Raw genomic sequence first — 11,574 nt, forward strand, 5'->3', positions numbered from 1 at the left:
ATGAATTTTACTCAGTTCAGTAATCTGAAAGAACATATGATGTTTCATGCCGATGAGAAGCCGTACAGTTGTTCAATATGCAAAAAGAATTTCACTCAGCTCGGGGATATGAAAAAACATATGATGATCCACAACGGTGAAAAGCTGCACAGTTGCCCGATATGCAGGAAAAGTTTCACACATAAACACCATTTGCAGTCTCACATGGGAACTCATGACGTGAATAGACCAGTCTATCACTGTACTGTATGCAGTAAAGATTTTCAGACTAAAGCCGGCTTGAAATTTCACATGCAGAATCATTAAACCTTACGCACTTTAAAGAAAAGAAATGCGCTTTGCTATTTCTGTTATTGTTAATTATTTATATTTTCTATTGGTCAAATTCTAGTTACATATTCCTTTTTTTGTTGACAAGTTATTGTTGGTTTCTTTGAAGCAATGTGTTGCAATACCTTTCTTTGCTTTGATTATGCTTGGAATTTAACGAGTTAATGAGTATTGGAAGTTATCAATTGATATTCATTTGACAGCTATTTTCATCACATGGTGTTATATATGATGACTGTAAGATTTTTACATTTTACACAGATAACACAACTAATTTAAAAATTATTCTAAAAATGAAGTCCAAACGAAATATTTGATGAAGCATTTAACATTTAAAAATCATTATTATCAATTATAGGAGCAATGTAGTTTCCTCCTCTCGTTAATATTCCTAAATATTTGAAAATGTGAAAAAATTGAAGCGAAATGAAATAAAATTGCAAAAAATGTCACAATTGCTTTGCATAAATTATTTTCAATAACACAATACAGCAGCTGAAAAGAAACTATTCAGTATAAAGGACTAAACATTAACCACTGTTATCATTTTATTTTACACTACAGTATATTCTATTATTATTATGCATAGTTACTATGCATATTTTATTATAAGTTGACGCAAAAACAATACACGTAGTTTGCCACTCCCATCTGAATGAGCATTTATACAAACGATTCTCTAACAATAGCTAAGCGAACGTAATCGGGTAGTCTCTGTCAAACTCTCCTACAAATTTCATTCAGTATATTTTGTTCCATTTATTTCGATTGAAGATGTTACCACTTTTCAAACTTTTTAGTTATGATAAGGATTTTGGGATTCGATTATAAATTTTTAATTAATCTAATATATTTAGAAAAGCATTTACTTGAAGAAATTTCTCCTTTTCGCATTTTTCAGAATTGGCAAGAAGTTATTCATTGACATGCATTTCATCTATATTTTCTTCTTCTTCCAACTGAACAATATTCAAACCACCGTAAGTCCATTTAAAGTATAAAAATGTAACATAGCGTTGCGATTTAAAATTTTACACGGTATCAGATTGATAATTTCATATCATTTGAGGTAGCGCAAACGGATCAAACAGAACCGTTGGATTTATCAATATCAAAAGTGAAAGTGAAGGGGGATGGATTACAAGGCTTATCAATGGAAAGAAAGGGTGAAGAAGAAATTGGATTGCAAGTGTTGCAAACAAAGCTCTTGGATTTATCGGCTCCAAAAGCAAAAAAGGAAGGAAATAGGGCACAAAGTTTATCAGTGGAGGGAGTGAGTGATGAACGAATAAAACCACTGTTACGGCTCGTTCCAATCGAAACAGTAGTGAAACTATCAAGGCAAGAAGGAAGGGCGAGAACGAAGAAGCGTTGTGATATATGTCGAAAGGAAGTATCAAACATGAAAGAACATATGATGACTCATACAGGTGAGAAGCCGTGCAGTTGTCCAATGTGCAAAAAGAATTTTACTCAGTTCAGTAATATGAAAAAACATATGATGACTCATACCGGCGAAAAGCCGTACAGTTGCCCGACATGCAAAAAAAATTTCACTGACTCCAGTAATATGAAAAAACATATGATGACTCATACCGGTGAGAAGCCGTACAGTTGTTCAATATGCAAGAAGAATTTCGCTCAGTCCGGGGATATGAAAAAACATATGATGACTCATACCGGTGAGAAGCCGTACAGTGTTCAATATGCAAGAAGAATTTCGCTCAGTCCGGGGATATGAAAAAACATATGATGACTCATACCGGCCAAAAGCCGTACAGTTGCCCGACATGCAAAAAAAATTCACTGACTCCATAATATGAAAAAACATATGATGACTCATACCCGTGAGAAGCCGTACAGTTGTTCATTATGCAAAATGAATTTTACTCAGTTCAGTAATCTGAAAGAACATATGATGTTTCATGCCGATGAGAAGCCGTACAGTTGTTCAATATGCAAAAAGAATTTCACTCAGTCCGGATATGAAAAAACATATGATGACTCATACCGGCAAAAGCCGTACAGTTGCCCGACATGCAAAAAAAATTTCACTGACTCCAGTAATATGAAAAAACATATGATGACTCATACCGGTGAGAAGCCGTACAGTTGTTCAATATGCAAGAAGAATTTCGCTCAGTCCGGGATATGAAAAAACATATGATGACTCATACCGTGAGAAGCCGTACAGTTGTTCAATATGCAAGAAGAATTTCGCTCAGTCCGGGATATGAAAAACATATGATGACTCATACCGGCCAAAAGCCGTACAGTTGCCGACATGCAAAAAAAATTTCACTGACTCCAGTAATATGAAAAAACATATGATGATCATACCCGTGAGAAGCCGTACAGTTGTTCATTATGCAAAATGAATTTTACTCAGTTCAGTAATCTGAAAGAACATATGATGTTTCATGCCGATGAGAAGCCGTACAGTTGTTCAATATGCAAAAAGAATTTCACTCAGCTCGGGATATGAAAAACATATGATGATCCACAACGGTGAAAAGCTGCACAGTTGCCCGATATGCAGGAAAAGTTTCACACATAAACACCATTTGCAGTCTCACATGGGAACTCATGACGTGAATAGACCAGTCTATCACTGTACTGTATGCAGTAAAGATTTTCAGACTAAAGCCGGCTTGAAATTTCACATGCAGAATCATTAAACCTTACGCACTTTAAAGAAAAGAAATGCGCTTTGCTATTTCTGTTATTGTTAATTATTTATATTTTCTATTGGTCAAATTCTAGTTTACATATTCCTTTTTTGTTGACAGTTATTGTTGGTTTCTTTGAAGCAATGTGTTGCAATACCTTTCTTTGCTTTGATTATGCTTGGAATTTAACGAGTTAATGAGTATTGGAAGTTATCAATTGATATTCATTTGACAGCTATTTTCATCACATGGTGTTATATATGATGACTGTAAGATTTTTACATTTTACACAGATAACACAACTAATTTAAAAATTATTCTAAAAATGAAGTCCAAACGAAATATTTGATGAAGCATTTAACATTTAAAAATCATTATTATCAATTATAGGAGCAATGTAGTTTCTCCTCTCGTTAATATTCCTAAATATTTGAAAATGTGAAAAAATTGAAGCGAAATGAAATAAAATTGCAAAAATGTCACAATTGCTTTGCATAAATTATTTTCAATAACACAATACAGCAGCTGAAAAGAAACTATTCAGTATAAAAGGACTAAACATTAACCACTGTTATCATTTTATTTTACACGTTATCAGTATATTCTATTATTATTATGCATAGTTACTATGCATATTTTATTATATAAGTTGACGCCAAAAACAATACACGTAGTTTGCCACTCCCATCTGAATGAGCATTTATACAAACGATTCTCTAACAATAGCTAAGCGAACGTAATCGGGTAGTCTCTGTCAAACTCTCCTACAAATTTCATTCAGTATATTTTGTTCCATTTATTTCGATTGAAGATGTTACCACTTTTCAAACTTTTTAGTTATGATAAGGATTTTGGGATTCGATTATAAATTTTATAATAATCTAATATATTTGGAATAGCATTTACTTGATGAAATTTCTCCTTTGCGTAGTCAAATGAGTACAATTGATATTTCTAACAATTATCAACCTTTCAAATTTAAACCATAATAAAAAAAGAGAAAATAAAAGCGTAGTCTTTTTTTAAAAATAAAAACTCCATAGTGACAATGAATAATGTTTAGAGGAAGAAATAATGAATGATGATTATTTGATCATAATCAAAATAAAATGTTTTCTTATTAAACTTTCATCATCAATAAACTTTTTTTCCCATTCAAACATGATTCATGCTTTTATTTAAATGGTAGAAGAGATATAACAACATGTTCCTTTATATAACTCTTCAAGTGTTTCATCCATTCGAAGCATTTATTAGTTGCCAACCAATTATTCGGTCATTTCACAATAGAAAATCAGAGCTTATTTCTATTTAGCATCATTAAAAATTACGCTTTACGTCTTATTTTCAATTAAATACGCATTGCTATTCCTGTTATTATTGATTATTTATATTTTTCATCAGCAAATTCTTCTGTCATTTGTCTTTATTTGTTAAATAATTCTCTCTCACTATTATTGTTGTTATAGTTGCGTTAATCTTGGTCATATAAATTTTTATCATTTTTCATGTCATTTTTCTTGTTAAGATCAATCAAAATCTCCTTAAAATAGCGCCCAACATGCATGATATAATTGGCAAACTTTAATAATATAGTAGCATCACTTTAACTCAGTTTACATACAGTACATTCTTTCTGAAAAATGAACTAATCAAGTATCATCTCACAGATCTTGTATAAACGAAGCGTCTCGCTTGCTTTATTTCACTATAAAAAACATTCAGAAAATTAAGTAACCATACATAAAACAAGTACAAAATGAGAAAGAAAACAAACAATGAAAGTAATATAACGGGCGTTCATGTGAACACACGCTTGAAATCATGGCAGAAATAACAAAAGATACAAATAAATAGTAAATATAGCAGCCATCATACTTTTTTACTCATGTGAAGGAATTTTATGAACAAAAGTCTGTGTTCATAATTTTGCAGTGAATTAAACCCAGCCATGATATTGCTAATTTACTTAGCAATTATACATTAATGAACTTAATTAGTGACATAGGCTTAGGAAAAAAATATGTAATCAATAAGAGTAACAGAATTTTCTTATAGAAGAACAACAAACAATTCAAGCCAAAATTTAAATATTTACACTTACATCCAGACTAGCAACTTCTCCCAAAATAATTAAATTTACAAATCTTCTACGACAAATTTGATGCCACAAGCCAGGAAAAGGAATATAATTACAATAGCCTTTACTATTATTGATGGCTTGGAAATAAATTGAAAAGGTGTGATTCATGAAGGAAACAGTTACATGGTAAACTGCTTTATTAGCATGAGGCTCTATACTGCTGTAGCTTCGTCCTGAATAACATCATATTGTAGGCGATATATATTTGAAATTTATAAAAGTTTGCTTTCTTTACAGGTGCATGAAATTCAGTTCTTTCTAGTTCAAGATGCTTCAAACATTTATATTTTCTGAAAGGTCCATTCTAGTGTTTAATTAACATGCAAAAATGTTTTCAGTTTTCAGTCTTCTTATATAGCAAGCAATATGCGTAAAAAAGTATATGATTTACAATAAGAAAGAGTAACCAGTCTAACAAAAAGCTTGATTATACAGTAACAAAAAAAAAAAAAAAAAAAAAAAAAAAAAAAAAACTGATTAGTTTACAAGCAAATTTAATTACTAGTTGACAAACCGCAAAGGATATTATTAAGCAAAGGTTGTTAACTTCGTAGATTCAAGGATAATTCACAATTAGTGGCGACACAATAATGAGATCAACTAAATGAGCAAATACTGTGTAAACAATATGTAAAAGATTTAAGACTAAACATAGGGTTGAAAACAAAAAGAGTTATAAGCTTTATTTGCAAGATTTCATAGAACATATTACTTACTCATATAATATTTTAGAGTCTCACGATATTAAAATTACTATGAACACTTCCCTACGGGAAAGTGCCTAGTAATTTTACCAAGAATCAGGAGAATTCAACTTCAGTTCTTCTCTATCAAGTTACTGTGCTAACTGCTTCTGCTAATAAAGGAATTATTATATTTTTTTGTTACCCCAAACATTTAAATCCAACAAATCTCTTCGAGATCAGCAGCCTCTCTCAAAATAATTGAATTTATAAATCTTCCACGACAGCCAACTGTTATTGGACGGAACCAACGTTGTTCCTAACTGGTAGGACTTTACCGCCTTTTTTTTAGTTTTATTATGCTTGGAATTTGAAGGGTTAATGAATATTAGAAATCATCAAATGTAATCATTTGATTTGAAGCTATCGTCATCACATGGTGTTATATACGATGACTGTAAAAATTTTTAATATGCTTAATTTACACAGATGACACAAAGCAAATTTGAAAATAAACTTTAAAAATGAAATCCAAACGAAATATTTGATGAAAAATTTAACATTCATAAATCAATATTATCAATTACAAGAGTTGCAGCAACGTAGTTTTCCCTCTCGTTAATATTCCCAAAGACTGGAAAATGTGGAAAAATTGAAACAAAAGGAAATAATATTGCAAAAAATGTCACAATTGCTATACATAAATTATTTTCAACAGTATAATATAGCAACTGAAATGAAATTATTCAGTGTAAAGGATCAAACACTGATTGCTATTATCATATCATTATACGTAATATTTTATATTCTATTATTATTATCCCCATATTGTTTATTACACGCGGACGTAAGTTATTAATATACGTAGTTTGCCACCTCCATCTGAATGAGCATTTATACATGCGATTATTTAACAATATCTAACAGAAGTAACAGAAGGCCTCTGTCAAACTCTCTTCCACAAATTTCTTTCATTTATTTTGTTCTCTTTTCAGAGCTCTGATTAGAATTTTGGGACTCGATGATAATCTAGAAAAGCATTTATTTGGGCAAATTTTTCCTTCGGCATTTGTCAATGAGCAATTGCCTAGTAAATTTGAATGTTTTCAGAATTGGCAACAAATTATTCTCGTTGGCAGTTGGCATGCATTTCATCTATTTCTTCTTCTTCTTTTGCAACTGAACAATATTCAAACAACCGTAAGCCCATTTAAAGTTTAAAAAATAGAACATAGCGTTGCGATACCATGGAGATTTAAATTTTTACCCGGTATGAGATTGATAATTGCATATCATTTGAGGTAGCGCAAACGGATCAAACAGAACCATTGGATTTATCAATATCAAAAGTGAAAGAGAAAGGCAATGCATTACAAGGCTTATCAATGGAAAGAAAGTGTGAAGAAGAAATTGGACTGCAATTGCTTCAAACAAAAACATTGTATTCAACCGCTTCAAAAGTCAGTGATGAACGAATTCCAATCGAAACAGTCATGAAAGTAATGGAAATGTCAAAGCAGGAAAGTAGAACGAAAAAGAAGCAACGCCACGATGTACACCAAAAGCAAGAACATACGATGACTCATACCGATGAGAAGCCGTACAGTTGTCCGACATGCAAAAAGAACTTTACTCAGTTCAGTAATATGAAAAAACATATGATGACTCATACCGGTGAGAAGCCGTGCAGTTGTCCAATGTGCAAAAAGAATTTTACTCAGTTCAGTAATATGAAAAAACATATGATGACTCATACCGGTGAGAAAGCGTACAGTTGTTCAATATGCAAAAAGAATTTCACTCAGTTCAGTAATATGAAAAAACATATGATGACTCATACCGGTGAGAAGCCGTACAGTTGTTCAATATGCAAAAAGAATTTCACTCAGTTCGGGATATGAAAAAACATGTGATGACTCATACCGGTGAGAAGCCGTACAGTTGTTCAATATGCAAGAAGAATTTCACTCAATTCGGGGATATGAAAAAACATATGATGACTCATACCGGTGAAAAGCCGTACAGTTGTCCAGTATGCAAAAAGAGCTTCATTGAGTCCGGCAATAGAAAAAGGCATATGATGACACATGCCGGTAGAAAACCGTACAGTTGTTCAGTATGCAAAAAGAATTTCACTCAGTTCGGGGATGTGAAAAAACATATGATGACTCATACCGGTGAGAAACCATACAATTGTCCGATATGCAAAAGGAATTTCACTAACTCCGCTAATATTAAGCAACACATGCTGACTCATGCCGGTCAAAAGCCGTACAGTTGTCCAACATGCAAAAAAAATTTTACTCAGTTCAGTAATATGAAAAAACATGTGATGATTCATACCGGTGAGAAGCCGTACAGTTGTTCAATATGCAAAAAGAATTTTACTCAATTGGGAAATATGAAAATACATATGATGATTCATACCGGTGAGAAGCCGTACAGTTGTTCAATATGCAAGAAAAGTTTCACTCAGTTCGGGGATATGAAAAAACATATGCTGATTCATACCGGTGAAAAGCCGTACAATTGTCCAATATGCAGAAAAAGTTTCACACAAAAATACCATTTGCAGTCTCACATGCTAACTCATGATATAAACAGACCAGTCTACCACTGTACTGTATGCAGTAAAGATTTTCAGACTAAATGCGGATTGAAATTACACATGCGGGATCATTAAAGGTTGCGCTTTACTCTTTATTTTATTTTATAAAAAATACGCATTGCTATTTCTGCTGCTATTGATTATTTATATTTTTCATCAGTCAATTTTTCTATCACTTCTTTATTTGTTAGATAACTCTTTATCTCTCGCTGTTATTGTTGTTATAGTTCCGCGTCTTGGTCATATATGTATATTTGTTTTTGTTAGAATAAATAAGTTCCCTAACCGTTCCTACGTGGTACCTTGTATGCTATGCATGAAGAACTTGGAAATTAATATTGCTGTTGTTAAATTATTAATGAAATTAAATTGCTTACTCGATTATTGCATAAACAACATGGATACCATAAAGTTAACTACGCAATTTGCAATGAAAACTTCATCCATTCATTTCATTTGTCGATTCGCATTCAGAATTCTGTTTCAGTTACTCTATTTGCGTTCAAAATTCCATTCACTAAAAATATTTGATAATCTAACCCAGTAGTGAATCCATCAGTGAATAACAGCATTAGCTAGTAAAGTTTTTTGAATTAAACCCGACTTGAAACCACATATGCGGAATCGTTAAAGCGTGCAGGTTAAATAGAAATAAGCTCTGATATTTCTATTGTGAAATGACCGAATAATTGGTTGGCAACTAATAAATGCTTCGAATGGATGAAACACTTGAAGAGTTATATAAGGAAACATTGTGCCATAAAGATCAAATATGTCTGTGCAACTATTTCTGCTGGAGCAAAATATTCATAATGTTAATAATTCTCACATTGCATAATCCTACTAATACAAATCGTAAAAACTTTTCTTTATTAAATAATATTGGATTTCATTGAATATAACCACAAAATCCTGACTTGACATAAGTGATCTTTTGAGTTAAATTTACTTCAATTTCCATAATTGACCTTTTTTCTTTCATTCTGCATTTATGACTATCATCATTTATTGCGTGACGAAAATTTTTGTGACATAAAAAAGGAATGTAATTAAAGGAGTGATTAGCTCTATAGCGCAACAGACTTGTTTTGATGAGTAAATAAGGTTTGTGTAGGTTGAATAAAACTTGTGAAATTACTGCTAATATTTATTTCAAATTTGAGCACGAAAAAATAACTTATCGAAACATTTCAGTGAAGAAGATGAAATATCACTATTCATTTTTTCATTATCCTTTAAGTATATAATTAAAAATCTTGTTGTCATTGAGGTTGCAACGGATTAAAGATTTCTATCTTTTTAGATTGAAGTAAACTTGAACACTCTTTCGTCGATTGAATTAAAAAGAAATCTTTTTCAGAGAAAGTGCATTAAATTATATATTTTGGAAATTTTTGTATTTAAATTAACAATTTAATTAGCTTCGAATAAATGAACGAAAATTTTGAAGTAATTATTTTTTATTCTTTTCATTTCATTACCTTTAAATTTCAATGCCTTTAAACATCTTTGCATATCACATTTGACATTGAAAAAAGCAGAAAATTGCCAATTTCATTTTATAATTTATTTCTACTGGAAATATAGAAATTGTAATATCATGTTAATCATTAGAGATCATAGCTTTTTGGATATTACCAGAAGCGATAACTTTGTGCGCTTTAGTAAATTTTATGTACCTAATTATTTAAATCAAATAAAAAATAAAAAAGAAAACGGTGAATAACCTCCTTTTTTATTTATATATAAATTCATAAATAAGAATGAAATAATTGTTGTGGAAGCAAAATTTTACGGAAGATTTGATAATTTAATTTATTATTGGAAAATTTTTCTAAGAAAGAATTTAAAATATGGTTTTAAAATGAAAACACTTCTTAATAACAAATGTCAATTGGAGTCAGTAATCAAATTCATTTTATTAGTTGCTAAGAAATGTAGTGCTACTGAGTTATCAGATTATATATTTTGTTAAAGGTTAAACATTTCGCTAAGTTTTTCCAAATTTAGCAACTCTTTACATCGTTTTTCTATCAGATTAAAAGAAATGTGACTAATTCTTTAGAACTTAAAAAATAAAGAAATCATGAATGCCTACACTTTTGAAACCGGTTGGATCTGATTGGGATATGTGCGAAGGTTGTTTCGCTTACATGCCTTTTTTAGGTAAGTTTTCCTTAATATCTTCAATTTCGTCGATTCCTAAGTGAAAATTTCATTTATATTTTCATCGTTTTTTTTTTTTTTTAATAGATTTTATTATATTAATTGTTTTCTTACTAGGCATTAAATAATGGATGAATTAATTCATTTTTAAAAAGTCTGTTAAATCGCCTGTGACTGTAACGATTTACTAGCCAGCCGGTAGTCGATATTTGATAGAAAATATATGAATTACAGTTGATCGAATTAAATATCATTTTTAGTCATTAACTTATTCAATCATTGATAACGAATAGTTCGACACTCGAATAAGTAAGAAAAAAAGGAAGTTGACTGTAATGTTGCAAATTATTATGCATAAAATCACTAGTATAAAATATATTTAAAGATCAAATCCAGAAATAACTAAATTAATTTCGTGCTACACTGCATGCCAATATCAGAAAGAGGATGAAAAACGAATTGTTAAAAGCATTGTTTTGTACTTAGTTCAGGATGTGATGTTTGGATAATTATTTATACTTAACATGTCGATTGGAATAATGTTAAATCACGGTTTGAATTTGCCAAAGTGATGCTTGAAATAAACGACTGCTCACATTTGACTTATTCTTTTTTGTAAGTTATTTGAATTTGTTTAAATTTCAATTAAAGAAGATGACGAGGAAATATGCGAAATATGTATAAGTTATATCTTGTTACCATCCTTATTTATCAGAACAAATTGAAGCCTGTCCTCTCTGTACTTCTTATATATACCTTTAATTTTGAAAGAGTTTTACAATGAGGGATTTCAGATAATTCCAGTCCGAGCTTGTCGTGTGGAGCCTTTGGGCAACTCTAGTGGTTACATAGCCATGGATGGCAAACCGATTATTCCCATTCAGCATTTCAAGTGATGCAACCAGGCATTGTGGAACGTTATTGGACGGAACCGACGTTGCTGATTACTGATAGGACTTTACTATCGTCTTTTTT

At 31.1% G+C, this 11,574-nt stretch overlaps 2 protein-coding genes across 2 annotated transcripts; both read left to right on the forward strand.

Annotated features, from left to right (window-relative positions):
* Window positions 1-36: 36 nt before the first annotated feature.
* Bm17807 (Uncharacterized protein) lies at window positions 37-2,071 on the forward strand (the record flags this gene model as incomplete). Its single annotated transcript, XM_043082343.1, has 2 exons — window positions 37-246; window positions 1,400-2,071. 2 exons carry the CDS (start codon window positions 37-39, stop codon window positions 2,069-2,071), a joined length of 882 nt encoding a protein of 293 aa, XP_042938277.1.
* Window positions 2,072-6,900: 4,829 nt separating this feature from the next.
* Bm17808 (Uncharacterized protein) lies at window positions 6,901-11,495 on the forward strand (the record flags this gene model as incomplete). The annotated part of the gene is made up of 4 exons (XM_043082344.1): window positions 6,901-6,915; window positions 7,127-7,583; window positions 7,715-8,448; window positions 11,394-11,495. The coding sequence occupies 4 exons, from the start codon at window positions 6,901-6,903 to the stop codon at window positions 11,493-11,495; spliced, it is 1,308 nt and encodes a 435-aa protein (XP_042938278.1).
* Window positions 11,496-11,574: the final 79 nt, after the last annotated feature.

This window comes from Brugia malayi, assembly GCF_000002995.4.
Source record: "Brugia malayi strain FR3 genome assembly, contig: Bm_v4_Chr4_scaffold_001, whole genome shotgun sequence".
Classification (NCBI taxonomy): domain Eukaryota; kingdom Metazoa; phylum Nematoda; class Chromadorea; order Rhabditida; family Onchocercidae; genus Brugia; species Brugia malayi.